Source organism: Hydra vulgaris, chromosome 07 (assembly GCF_038396675.1).
Source record: "Hydra vulgaris chromosome 07, alternate assembly HydraT2T_AEP".
In the NCBI taxonomy this organism is placed as follows: Eukaryota; Metazoa; Cnidaria; class Hydrozoa; order Anthoathecata; family Hydridae; genus Hydra; species Hydra vulgaris.
In genome coordinates this window covers 6,188,357-6,203,599 of record NC_088926.1, presented here as the reverse complement: position 1 = coordinate 6,203,599, position 15,243 = coordinate 6,188,357, and the positions used below count along the sequence as shown (strand labels likewise).

At 29.7% G+C, this 15,243-nt stretch overlaps 1 protein-coding gene and 1 long non-coding RNA gene across 2 annotated transcripts; both read right to left on the bottom strand.

Moving 5' to 3' along the window:
* Nucleotides 1–1,313: 1,313 nt before the first annotated feature.
* On the bottom strand, nt 1,314–14,882 carry LOC136082265 (uncharacterized). The gene is made up of 2 exons (XR_010639533.1): nt 14,361–14,882; nt 1,314–5,493 (listed from the first exon to the last, which is right to left on the bottom strand). It is a non-coding gene; the product is annotated as an uncharacterized LOC136082265 (long non-coding RNA).
* Nucleotides 8,064–11,424, bottom strand: LOC136082187 (uncharacterized). The gene is made up of 3 exons (XM_065800703.1): nt 8,909–11,424; nt 8,498–8,750; nt 8,064–8,288 (listed from the first exon to the last, which is right to left on the bottom strand). Exons 1-3 carry the CDS (start codon nt 9,964–9,966, stop codon nt 8,064–8,066), a joined length of 1,536 nt encoding a protein of 511 aa, XP_065656775.1. The 5' UTR covers nt 9,967–11,424.
* Nucleotides 14,883–15,243: the final 361 nt, after the last annotated feature.

Here is a 15,243-nt window from a genome sequence, read left to right as displayed (position 1 = left end):
AAGATTACGTCTTAAGTATTTTTAACCTCGTTTACCAGGAAGCAAGAAAAATTTGTTTGAAAAAACTGTAATCGTGACAAGAATGTTAGCTTGATTTGTGCTGTTTCAACAATGGGAGTGCTGTCTTATGAAATAAAAACTGGAATGCAGATTCATTTTGTACTTTCATTACTACACTGTTGGCACCAGCGATTAGGAATGCAGATGTGGAAGCTTTATGTTTATTATGGACAACTGTAAATTCCACTGGAGTCTTTCTGTTAGACAAACACTAGCCTCTCATGGCATAGCAATTAAGTATTTGCCAGCATACAAGCCACAGCTTAATCCAACAGAAGAATTTTTTCTTCTTCTTTAAAGCATGTTCACCAAACAGGGAGAAAGGCCTCGAAATACGGATGGGGTAATCAAGAAACTTAAAAATAATATGGGTACTATAGAGTTTAACTTAATTCTATTTTACAACCATATGCGTAGTTACATAAATCCAGCGCCATTCATTTTTAAATAAATTGCAGTGGCAACAACCTAAATTATATTTTAAATAAATCTATATAAAAATATAAAAGCTTATATAAAATTTATATAAATTATTATATATTATATAAAATTATTATATATTATTAAAAACATAAAAGCTTATATAATAGTTTATATAAAACTATATTAGAGATTTTATGGGTGATTGACTCGCCAATAATCGCGCATATAAGAATGAATAAACACGCATATAAAAATGAATAAACACGCATATAAGAATGAATAAATGTGGATACAACAATGAATATAAAATGCATATAAAAATGAATAGGCGCGCATATAAAAGTGAATAACCCTGTAAATTCTTTTAAAGTTTGAATACAAAAGTTAGTGATTGCTGCGGCTATTTCATTTGGAAGAGCAGAAACTTTTAACAACTTAAGTTGTGTTTTTTTACACATATCGAAATATCAAATGCAAAAAGGAAAAACTTTTGTTGAACCGTGATTAATAGCATCTGTTGCGGTTCCATGAAAAGCATTTTTTTCAACAAATGTTTTAATGTTTTGAAGAGAATGCGGAACAATAACTGATTTAATTAAGGAAGCAGTTATGGTTCGTGCTACCGAAAATTTATATGCAATTATTGAATTTGAAAACATAACTTTTATTATATGTTATACCAACCTAATCTTTTCATAGAGTCCCTACAGATCATAACAATAATAGTAAAATATGGCCAATAAATCAAGTAGTAAATTTAGCAAAAAAATAAAAAATAAAAACGAAGATATAATATTTAAATATGTAAATAGAGAAAAAGAAGATCAATTAAAAGTACTCAATTAGTCACAAAAGAAGATATAATATTTAAAAATACATATAGTGAATAAAGAATATATAGTATTAAAAATATAAACTGTCGCAAATAGTTAAAAAAAGAATATTCAAAAATAAAATCTTGTCAGAAAAAAGAAATATTGATACAAATAGTTAAAATGAAGATATAATATTGATAAATACTAATAGTCAAAAAAAGTCATATAAGAAGATATTTAAATACAAATTTCCAATTAAATATATATCATATTCAAGCCCGCACAGAGACTTCTTTTACATCATTTACGTAGAGATTTTTCTGACTAAGTTTTTCTTTATCACTAGAAGGAGATTGAGAACACCATATGAACGAAAACATATCCGTCATTTTTTGAGCTGTATCCATTCTGTATCTTATCTGCTGGAGCAGCGTTTCAAGAGCAACATTAAATACGTTTACCGCAAAACCCTTTGATTCGTTTTCGTGGAAGTGGGCTGTGTTCATTGACTAGCCGTGAAGAGTTTTTTTTTTCTTTATCCTCTTTTTAACAAAATTATTTTGAAACCCAAACCAAACTAACCCAGATACAACCAGTTTCGCTCCTTGGAGGATTTGGGGCCAAGAAGAACGTAGTCGGTCAAGATAACTGATTAGAGTCTTTAAAACTTTGTCTTGTCATCCAAAGAAATGCTTTCTGATTGAAGGAGGCAGACATCAGGAGACATCGTTGACAAAAAGGAGAGTCTTGAACCTGAAAAAAGTCAAGTCAGTGAATTTGAATTATTAAACCCATTTTTTGAATGCCTTAACTAAAGTCAGTTGATGATCTTCTAAATCAAGTTTTGCAAAAAGTTTCAATGACTTCAGTATTTCTTTTGATTGTTTTGACAATGGCCGGACAGCCTCTATGCGCGCACTGAATCTTGTTTGGGACGTTTGGTAAAAGATCTGCCCAGTTGCCTAGGTCAAAATTTTGCAGCGCATGGGGCACTACGCATACTACTAAAAAGGTTATTCAACGATTGGATGTTGCCAAAATAGTTCTTGACTACAGTATAGGATTCTACAGAATAAACGCCAGTTAGATTGAGACTATGTGCACTACAGGGCATGAACAAAGTATGAGGATTTTTCTCGAAAATGTTGCCCTGCACTTTTGTTGCCCTTTTTCTAACTTTAAAATGTCTTGCTTCAGATAAGGACACCATACTTGGATTGCAAACTCAAGATGGGGTCTTACAAAAGTCGTATATAATTTTTTTGCCATATTCGAGTCAAAATATTTAAAAGTTCGTTTAATAAGAGCAAGCATTTGATTTGATTTTCCAACAGCTTAAACAGTATGACTGGTCCATTTTAAATTAGATTGCATCATTACTCCTAAATCTCGTTCTAATTTTGATATTGCTAAGATATTACTCTGTTGAGTTTCAGCGTCGAACATTGAATAAGTTATACATGGATTTTTAAAGCCAATGTGCATAATTTTACACTTTTCATAGTTAAATTTCATTAACCATAATGACGACCACTTCATAATATTATCAATATCTAGTTGTAATTTGTTTATGCGAATATCTTCATCTGATTTAAAAATATTTATAATTTTGCTATCATCTGCATATAATTTAATATTATTTTTTAATGTGTTTGGCAGATCTTTTAGAAGTAAGAAATAGAAGTGGCCCAAGGACAGAACTTTGTGAAACTCCACTCCCGACTGTTAGCCATTTTGATACACAATTCACTAAAATTATTCGTTGCTTTCTATTATGTAAATAGGCTTCTATCCAACTTAGAATTACTCCATAAATGCCATATGATTTTAACTTTAACATCAATCGCATATGAGGTGCTTTATCAAAAGCATTTGAGAAATCTGTATACAACATATCAACACACCAGCCATTCTCAATAACATCGAATAAAATATCTTGTGTTTCTAGTAGATTAGTAGTACATCTTTTGTTCTTTCGAAAACCATGTTGGTTACTATTTAATAAATTGTTTGTTAACATGTAATCCATTATTTTGTCACCTAAGATTGATTCAAGAATTTTGCATGGTATTGACGTTAATGAAATTGGTCTATAGTTTGCAGGATCATTTTTAGCTCCATTCTTATATAGTGGTGTTATATTTGCCATTTTCCATATGAGTGGAATTTGTTCTTCTTTTAAGGATCTTTTGAATAGTAACTCTAGAGGTTTGCAAAAACTACTTTGACATTTTTTTAACACATATGAACTTACACCATCTGCTTACACCACCTAATGCTTTATTGACATTTAGTTCACTTAGTTTAATTCTAACGGTGTCTTCAGTTATTACTGAGTCTATATCTAATTCTAAAGCCTTGCTTGTTTTTACTGTAATGTTAGGAAAATTTGTTGGATCTTCTACAACAAATACTGAATGAAAGTTTTCATTGAGGATATTAGCAATATTATCACGATTTGTTTGTAAAGAACCATTTTTATCTGTTATTATATCAATACCTAATTTTATTTTTTTGTTTGAATTAACATATGCATAAAATAGTTTTGGATTTTCTTTTGATGACTCAGCTATTTTTTTTTCATAATTTATTCTTTTTGATTTAACTAGATTCTTTGTTGTTTTGTTGATTAAAAAATATTGGACTTTTAGCTTGTCACATTAAAAACCATTAGATAATAGTTTGTGCCATAAACTTGCTTTGTTTCTTATTGCTTTTTTTGCTTCTCTATCAATCCATGGTTTGGTCTGTAACTTGTTATTGAAGTATATATTTATTTTAGGAATGTATTTGTTGCATAATTCATTATAGATATTTAGGAATATTTCATAGCACTCATTAATACTATTTTTTCCAAAAAGACTTTCCCAATCATTTTCATTAATAGCTTTATTTATGACTGTGTAATTACCAAGTTTATAGTTAAATCCAGAGTTCCCAAAATTTGACATTTCTTTTTTTGTAGTGTTTTTTACAAAATATTTCCAGCTAAGTTTTTAGTGTCCATTTCTAGTGTTGCCTAAAGTTGGGTTATGATGGATTTTATTTATACGTTCAGGTGTTTCTGTTAAAATTAAATCTAAGATATTACCATTAATTAAATCTGCATTATATGTAGGTGATATAACTGCTTGATTTAAGTAGTTGTCATTTATATATTCAACAAATTTGGTGGAGTATTTATCATATTTTTTCATGTTTTAAACACTGTTTTTTTTCGATATTATATTTGGATAATTAAAATCTCCTGAAATAAGTAAACCAGAGTACCTAATATGATCAATTTTATTCTTAGCTGCTTCTATTATTTTACAGATACAGTTATTTATTTCTTTAGATGCATCAGGTTGCTGATAAATACAACCAAGTAAAATTTGTTCATCTTCTATACTTAAAATACACCAAGTATGTTCAATGTCGTTGTTTTTAGTGAAACTATCATTGGGTGAGTAAACTAAAAAACTTTCTTTTACATAAATAGCAACACCACCTCCATGTGTTTTAATTGAACGACTATTTGATCTATTATTATGGATTATTTGATAACCATTTACATGTGTAACTGAGTTTTCATTAAACCAAGTTTCTGTGATCATATAGATATCAGGTTTAAAGGATGCAATATCTAATAGAAACAAGTCAAATTTTATGTTTAATGATGTAGCATTTGTGTATCTACAACTTAGACAATTTTTATTTATATCTATACTAAGTTTTTCGGAATTAATTACATCACGAGTCTGAGATTTTTTAACATATTTAGTCAATGTGTTAGTTGCAATGTTTTTTTTATTGAATTTATTATTAGACAAAATTGGTTTGAATGAACTAATATTTAAACTCATTGATTGCTAATTTTGTGTACGTTTTAATTTTTTTAACGCTATTTTGTAACCTCTGATACTATAATATATCTTTTTCATCCAGCTTATTTTCTAGAATCTTTACTTTTTCAGTCGAATCTTTTACTGCTGCCATCGCCATGCTCTGTTTTCTTGTGCTCTTTTTTCTTGATACAATAACACAAGATTTACATTGGTTTATATTTTTTTACTAAATTACGATCGCCATCTTTAAACGGCGAGCAAAACATCATTTAGTATGACTAATTGCATTTGAATTTGGATAAAACCCTCTTCCACAATGCGGGGTTGTTTCTAACTGCTCAATCGCCCAGTTAAATCGCCTCTTGACCCTAAATTAAAAAAAGCATTCGAGAATCGTGATATGTTTTTAATATCTGCAGATATTAAATGATATGCTTTTAATATCTGCAAGTTTTTCATAAAATAAGATTGTGAATAAAAAAATAGAGCTGTTAACATATAACTTGACTACTTGGTTGGCTTTTTTTTTTAACTTTATTACAGCCACACTCTTCCAGTGTACGTTTGTTCTTTTATTCTTTTACAACTTTCTCTACAGCTTTTTTTCTGCCTTGGGATCTGAATCATGCTTTCGAAAATTGGGCATGACATTTTTGGTCTAAGATGGGTGTTGCTTTAAATAAAATAAAAGTTTTTGATTTGTTTCGAAATCGAAAAGAATTTTTTATATAAAATTTAATTCTCAAAGGAATTAAAGAGAAAAAGAATTAAATACAATTTCACAATATTAAATTATTTGGAATAAATGTATTGTGAATGAATATTTAAAAAGTGTGTGGAATATTTGAAAAGTGTTTGGAAAGTGTGTTGAAAAGTGTCTGGAATGAGAGTAACTTAACTGATTTATGTAGCATAACATTGATATTATTTTAAAACTAGCCTTTTGTTCGGATAAGTGTTTTTAAATTGGAGCCATTGCAGTCCACGCAGAAAAAAGAAGAAATTGTGAAATTTTCATTTGACTTAATCTAAATTTTAATTTCATTTCATGTTATAAAATTCTAAAAACCTTACAAAAAATCTTTCAGAAAAAAAAACTTTTATTTTGTCTAAATTTTTTGTTTAAAATTATGCAAATAACCGTCCTTTTTTTTTGCCGTTTGATAATTTGCCTGTTTGAAAGATTGCCGTTTAATAAATTTACAATAAATACATACTACTTATGTTAATATAGGCCGGAGTAAGAAGAAGACATAAACTGTCTTACCACCGAGCCCCGTTGTCTGTGTTTATATAAAATCCCCATATTGTCTGTGTTTATTTAGAAGCAAATATATAGATAATCCGTTTTAAAATACATATAAACTTTGCAAAATGCTAATAAATGTCTTTAAAAGAACGTGAAACTATAGTATATTTCTACTGATTTAAAATAAAGGTAATATAAACATAATATTAGTATTTTAATAATCATAAAGAGCTCACTCCTTGGAGGAATTTAAAATAGAATCTAAAAGACTCTTATTACAATTAAAATTTATTACAACAGACTTCAAGTTTTTATTATTCTAAATTTAATTCAAAAAAAAAAAAGCGGATCTAGCTTTTTTTGATGTTTGAGATTGCCACAACTGCCCCAAACAAGAGAGCTACAAGTTCGTAAAATATTTTTTGAACTATTCTTAAATTAATTTATCTAAATATTAATACGCTAATGAATGGTGGGCATATTTACGCCTAATGTTCGTGTCGTTAATGACGGTTCTGTATTCTGTAAAATACACAATTTCTTAGTTTTTAGGTAATTTCTAGATTTTTTTATGCGCGGTTACATTTTCTATGCGGTCTTTCGAGTGAAGTCAGCTGTCGAATTAGAGATGATATACTCAATGATATTTTCAAGAAGAGTTGATGTTGTTCATTGTTTATTAGGATATTTTTGTATGCAAAGAATTTTTTCAAGTTTTGTTGGTTGACAACTTGCGTAATTTTTGCATAAGTAATGTAGCAATGAATAAAGCAGAATTTCTCCTTCACTGATTTTGCCAAGCTAAAGTAAAACACGCAAATGCAACAAAATTCGAAATTATGAAAATCTATTGCTTAAGAGCCGTTTTTTCTAAGAATCAGGCAAATTCCTGAAACTGTGGAAGTGACCTCCTCCAAATTGCTTGAATTTTTTATATATTGATCAGAATATAGAGAAAACCTGTTGGGGAAAAAAAAAATTTTCAAAAATGTTTCGTTCACTCGGAATCTGGGCTTAAATTTTTGAGATTTTTTTAAAAATTTTTAGAAATTTAGTTTTTGCCACCTTTGAACCCATTTTTTTGGCAAGGCAAAAAGTTGCACATAGCTTTTGTAGTTAATATCAGACGTAACCCAAAAGCTCTCTCCAAAAAATATAAAAAAGTTGCGTGACACTGTGCGGTTGGCTAATTATCATAGTTCAAAAGTACAAAATCAATCAGTTTTGTCAACTTTTAATCGGAGTTAATTCTAGCGGCGAAGTGTTGCACACAATTTTTCTTTTAGGATTTGAAATTATCGAAGGTACTGAGTCTAAAAATGCAAAGAAAGTTATGTGATACCTAAGGCCTATTAATATATTAAGGCTTGAAATTGGAAAAAAATGTTTTAGTATACTTACAAAATGAAACATTACGGCAGAGGCGCTTAGTTTTGTAAAAATGTAAACATATCCAACTGTCAATACAAAAAGGTCCTAACATAATAATAAAAAAAATTCGTGTGATTTTGTCACACGCATGATATAACATGAGTTAAAAACTGAACAAAAATCTAACATCAAGATAACTATATTGCTAATTAAATAAAACATAAATCAAACATTTAAATGTTTTTCCATTTAAAAATTAGTTTTTCATTTATTAATAGAGTCATTTACACACATTATCCACCACATCACACATAATTTCTACTCTGCTGCAGTAAGTTTCTCTAAGAATAATGATATGACTGTATTATAGTCTTCTTCGGATAATGAATAATCGCCACAACCACTGATTAGAAAAGGAGCATTTACTAAACAGATAATTTTATCAGTTTGGTTATTTATCTCCTCGGTAGTAACTGGCCAGCGAAAAGTATTCTTCTCTTGCCCGTTAATCATACAATTAACTCTGATCCCAGTTATAGATACCTAAAAGTATTAGCGCAACATTTAAAATAATATAATAAAGAGTTTATGATTTGTTTAATTTTGCTTACATTCAATAAAACTTGTAAAGTCTTATATAATGTCATTCTGAAATTATTTTTACATTTTATTTATATTCCTTTTATTTTAGAGCACTGTTTTGTAAAACAAAATAAAAACTTGAAACTAATATATACTTTGAATAATATTACCTCCACAATATATCCAATATTCCATTGTTTTTCATATGCAACAGCAACCCAATCATTCACTTTCCATACAAGACAAATTTCTTTTGCAAGATTGGCGATGTCTTCCTCATATTTATTATCATCTTCATTGTCTCCTGCCAGATTAAAGTCATCATTTTCGCCATAAACTTCTTTGTTATCGTTAACCTGACTATTTTCATTATTTTCTGTTGTCGGTTCTACCAGCTTACCTTTTCTTTTCAGGTTACTAAATCTATAACAATATCAATTGTACATATTTTTAAACATATGTAAACAAACACACAAAATTATAACTTTCACCTAAATTTTAATTTCATATTTGTAAAAGAACTATTTAACAGTCAGAAACATAATCTAATTTGCAAAAGTTTTGATAGCAACAATGCCTACCTTGAAAATAAAGATCTTATCTGTTGGCTAGTTACATATTGATCAGGCGGAAGTTCTCTCCTCAGCTGCATGTGAACCTGCTCAGGGCTCATTTTATTACCTGATTCTTCTCCACGAATAAAGTATTTATACAACAGTTCTTTCTGCTGATTTGAAAATCTAAAAGAACTTCGAACTGGTAATGCCCAACCTTGCAATAGAAAAATGTTCATGCAATGTGGTTTGTCTTTTACGGAAGCACTGTTAGAGGATGAAGAAATTGGCATATTTAGTTGTGAAGTAATTTTCATCTTATGAACAAACGAGTTGCGAACTTGTTCCAATGATGTTAATGATTTCGGAACTGTATGAAGACCGGATAGCATGTGTTCTTCTAACTCAGCATCGCTTTCAAATGATAAAGTACAATTCATTTCAGTGCAAAATCTTAATGAATATAATTGCCTGTCACTTCTTTTCTGTTTTTCCTTAAGTGACTTGTTACGCTTAATTGAATTATCTGTTTTGCTATATGGCAACAACAACTTAATCGAGGGTTGAATTTTAAGATTTCCATACTCTTGTTCAATTCCCTCACCGATATTGAAATAACGCCACATCTTCATACTTTTCTCACCAAACTCAAATGAGTGATAGTTGCTAATGTTCTTAATCTTTGGTCCAGTAACTACAGTTTTATCATTGCTAATTTGAGCAACTGCTACTTTTGCATCTTTAGCGCCAAAACTATAATGCATAGCCTTGTGTATATCTTCAGCAGTCAAAAGATTATTACCAGAGTCAACGTAACTCCTTAAAATTGTCTTTACAACTGCACTCTCCCTGTCACATTGATCTTTTCCACAACAGGGTTCATTATAATCATATCTCAGCAACTTTATATCTCTCTCTTTGCATACATTGTAGATTGCTTCAGCTGAAAGATTTCCCTGATAGCAGCCGGCATTATCAGATTTGGTAAACATTTTCTTGATATGCGGTTGATCAATTCTGAATTGGTCTAAAACTGCAGTGGCTAACGAAACAACATCACCTATTCCCTGATCACACCTATACATTGAAGTAAACACGTTAAGTAAAGTAAACACGTTTGAATAACTTTCCTGCTATTTTTATGAAGAATATATCCACATGTAAACTCATTCCTTTCTTGCCAAAATACTCTCTTTGGCCCTCTCTGTATCGAACCGGAAGAATTTTTTGACAAAAATCTTTAAGCCAGAAAGCAGTTTCATCGTTTAATTGCTTAAAAGCTTCGATTTTTGCCTTTTTCTGTTGAGAATCTCTCATCAGGTGTTTTATGTAGTTGAATACATCCTTTACAGCAATTTCCAAATCATAAATAGAATCAGCATCGTCAGAATTTTGAATTGTTAGTTCTTTGATCATCTCGATAGCTTTGCACAAATCATAGCAATCGGCACATACCACTTCTGATATCTCTGTGTTGGATTGAAGATTTTTTTCAGATGGATCTGATAAGGCATGTTTTGAGCTATGAGAAGAAATGTTTGAGTCATTGACACTACAATTGGTTTGATAACTTGTTTTCAAATACCTTTTTCCTTTTTCAAGGGCAGCTTCGAGAGATTTAGAACTAAATCTTTGTGCCAATTTTTGTAATGTTTGAAAACCATTCATGCCTGAAGCAGTAACATCATCTAATCCAGCAAAGCTTTTTCGACTTGAAGGTTTTATTGCATGCAATACTTTCCACAAACTTGAATCAGATAATGGTATATAATTGTTTTCACTACAACTTTTTCGATAGAACATGATAGCGTGGCTATATTTTGTCGTCAGTATTGCATGCACTATCTTTTGTTCTTCACCGCTGTCGTATTTTAATTTGGTTATTCCATAAGCAACATCATGCAAAATACCGCTTGTAAATATAAAGTCTAAGAAATGTTCACACTTTGTTTGATCAAGACTAGATCGGACGAATACTTTCTTCTCTGGAAATGCCAACCCTTTATGAGATGCATGCCATTTTCTTGCTGTTTCTATACGATGTTTGGTACACTCAAATGTGTTCATTATAAACTTTTTGGTATACTTGGTATGGTCTAATAATGAGAGGATAACTAACTTTCCCATGGAATCACTTTGCTTATATACTTTCTGAGCACGAATAATTTCAATAGGGAGAGGGCTATTTATTTCATCAACATTTTTACTGTTAAGAAAATCTATAAGTATTTCCTCATGTCCAGGAGCAACAGCTTCCGCAAATTTTTTCTTTAATAAGTTTTCTAGGCGAACATACTTGCGCTTTAACTTATCTTTAGTAGTATCTTCCAGATATTCGAACTTCCTTTTTAATCTAAATTTTATTGGACTTGCATTAAGAACCTCAGTTACACTCTCACGGCTTCTTAGAGATTCGTCCAAAATCTCCTGTGAAACATTAATTTCACCGGGATCAAATTCTTCATCTGGAGTAGCAGGTGTCATATATGTTTGTTCTTGTTGTGTTTGTGTTTCTGTACATAAATTGGTGTTTTCGTTGACTCTAGATAAAGCAGTTTCTTGCTTTAAATGGGTAAAACACAGCATTGCACCAACTGAAAATACTTCATTGTATCGCTTTGACATTGATATGACGACATGTATTGGTGACGCCCTTAAAGCGGGAGATTTTTTTCCTTTTATATTTAGAAGGTGAGGATGAAAGCATGTTTTTGGAGGACTCCATGCAATACCAAACGTGTACCGGTGAAAAGCACATATTTGTTCATCCTTTTCAAGATTTCTTTTAAGTCTATTTGCAATAAGTCCATTTTCTTCCCAAATATTATTATCGTTTAATCGCATGACCTAAAAACAATTTTTTAAACAATTATTAAGTGTGTCATTTAAAGCATTGTTTATAATCTGACTCTTCACGAAAAATGTTTGCAAGTTTGAAATACATTGTTGTTATTATTAAAATACAATATTGCAAGAGTGTGATTAATTTAGTGATTATTTATTAAAAGAGTGAGGAATTAATTAAAAGAGCTATTTTTTTTTGTTTAAAGAACTTTGTCTCAAAATCTTATCGCAGAGAAGTTATAAAGTATGTAATTATAAAAATTATATTACAGTCTGCGTAAATTTAAAATACATAATTACCTTTAAGTTGATGAGGTGTTTCTTAACATCAACATCTCCCAGCTGATGAATGTAGAACATTTTGTTTATAATTTTATGTTTTTTGAATGATCCACAATTTCCTTTTGAAAAGCAACAACAGTTTTCATAAAAATATTTGTTTTGTTTCATACTCAACTAAAAACAAGTTCTATTTATGCAGTACCTATTTCTCAATAGCAATGATAAAATATCTACTCTATTTATGCAAATTTTAAAGATCGTTAAAATAAAGTTAAGACATTTTTATGGTAAAGTAAACAACCGCCCACTAACTTGTTTCTCCACAATCGTGATATCAGCGATTCTTCTTCCATTCGATCACCACAAGTTATTTGGTTATGACGTAAATTTAAATAATTCACTTCTGATCATGTATTGTTTTTTATTATTAATTATTTCAATTGTTATGATTTCTATATCATAGTCAGAAACGCTTAAATTTTTTCTTAACATTACGTGCAATGTTTTCGTGTAATGCTAAATGCTAATTTTGGATGATAGAAATTTTATTGTGAGCGAAAACCTCATCTGTGTGTCCGAAAAAATATCTCTTCGTACTTAATCATTTTTAACAATTTGTACCTTTATTTTTAACTTAATATCTAAAGATCACACGAATTTTTTTTATTATTATGTTAGGACCTTTTTGTATTGACAGTTGGATATGTTTACATTTTTACAAAACTAAGCGCCTCTGCCGTAATGGTTCATTTTGTAAGTATACTAAAACATTTTTTTCCAATTTCAAGCCTTAATATATTAATAGGCCTTAGGTATCACATAACTTTCTTTGCATTTTTAGACTCAGTACCTTTGATAATTTCAAATCCTAAAAGAAAAATTGTGTGCAACACTTCGCCGCTAGAATTAACTCCGATTAAAAGTTGACAAAACTGATTGATTTTGTACTTTTGAACTATGATAATTAGCCAACCGCACAGTGTCACGCAACTTTTTTATATTTTTTGGAGAGAGCTTTTGGGTTACGTCTGATATTAACTACAAAAGCTATGTGCAACTTTTTGCCTTGCCAAAAAAATGGGTTCAAAGGTGGCAAAAACTAAATTTCTAAAAATTTTTAAAAAAATCTCAAAAATTTAAGCCCAGATTCCGAGTGAACGAAACATTTTTGAAAATTTTTTTTTTCCCCAACAGGTTTTTTCTATATTCTGATCAATATATAAAAAATTCAAGCAATTTGGAGGAGGTCACTTCCATTGACTGCCTGATTCTTACAAAAAATGACTCTTAATTCAGTTAAAATTGTCTATGCTGTTGCTGAACTCTGATTGTAGCAAATTTTTTTATGTGAAGATTTTCAATATGACAAATAGTTAGGTTTCAATTTGATGCATACGATTGTTGAATAAATGACAATATAGAGTTTGCGTGCTTCATATATTAATTTTTCTTTTTTTCACTTTCTTGTGTTTTGTTTTTTTCCAGATTTTTCAAAAAAAAAAAAATGTTCAAAAGTTAAATAAATTTCAAGTTATGTTAAAGACAGCGAGTAAGTATGCGGTTTGACTTGATTGAATTTGACATTCTTTATCTCTTCTAAAACTTGATTTTTGTTTTGTTTTTAATAAAATCATTGAACTTTTTGAGTTTAAAGAATCAATATTATATTATGTAGCAAAATCAATGTAGAACTAACTAAAAGTTTTTTTTTTTAAAGTTTTAAAAAGATTATGGCTTCGTAAAGTAGGAAGTAATTTTTAAGGGTAAGGGATTGCTTTTGTATTAAATAATGCGTACGTAAGCAGTGAGGGGAGGAAATTATTGAAAGCATGCAGGTGCGTACATGAGAAGAGAAGGATCCTAAACGTTCGTACTTTGAGGATGCCCTTTTCCTTTAAAATATATTTTGCAAACACCACGCTCAGATCAACGCCTATAAGATCAGCTTATATCATTAAAACTATAATTTATAAGCCAGTGGGCACGGTACGTTTTTAAAACGTTTTTTAGACGTTTTTATAAGGTTTAAACCTAATAATAACGTCCAAAGAACGTTTTAAAAACGTACTGTGCCCACTGGGAAAATTGCATGAATTGTTTTTTGTGAAATTCTTATTACACTACACTTATCAGTAAAACAAATTTCTCCATAGCTTCATACCACTGCACGGCCAAGCTAAGTTATAAAAAAGGTAACTAAGCAACTGCAATTGATAAAGTTTTATTATCAATTAAAAAAAAACTTCATTTGAGAGTGGTAACTAATATTAGTCATTACTTCTTAACAAACGTTAAAATAAATGCTTATAAATAATCTAATATCCGATTTGATAAAAATATTTAAAATTTTTACCTCGCTTTCAACCAATTGTTTTCTCAAACACCAAGTCCTTTTAAAAATATTTTTAAAGTTGCAAATCTTGTCTTTTCATACGTGACTTAAACGCGTGCATCCTTTAACAATGATTTTATAACATTTAAACATGAATCGTATCAGTTAATTAAAAAGATAAAATCTAATATCACTTATCTAAGTGAGTATGTTGTTGATGTCTTTTTTTGTAAAATTAGATAAAGTTTTAAAATGCCATTCTCTGTATTATACGCTGTGTCTATTTTGTATAATTTTCACTTGCTAGTAAATGTACGGAAAAACAATTTTCTCATTTTACAGCAGCTTTTACTCTATAGGTTGTTGCAGCGACATGATTGTGAGTTTGACCTATTTCATCCATCTGTGTACAAAAACAGACTATTATTTTAGCAATTTTTTCTAATACCAATCACAGTTTATGATGCACAGTCTATCAAAAGAATTATAATTGATAGACTGTGATCTCCGACATTCTGATTCTATAAATACAATAACACTACCTGTAAAATTATGATACTTAAGCGGCTGAAGCCAGACGAATTAATAGCAGCTGTACGCTTTTAAGTTTTTATGACCCCTCAAGTTTTTACTTACAAGCTCTGATGAGTTAAATATAAGATAAAAATACATATAGATAATATATATAAATAAGATAAAAAATGTAAGTATATACTTTAAAACAGTTAAATATATATGGATATTACAACATCAACCAGAATGCATAACTTTCATCAATCGTGCATTCAGCCATGAAGAAGTTTAATTTGATCAAACATCTGCATATCGTCTAATTTCAAATAATATTCTCTTTTAAATCTGCTTTAGTTTCTACAGTTTTTTTTATAGGAGGAACATTGTTTCT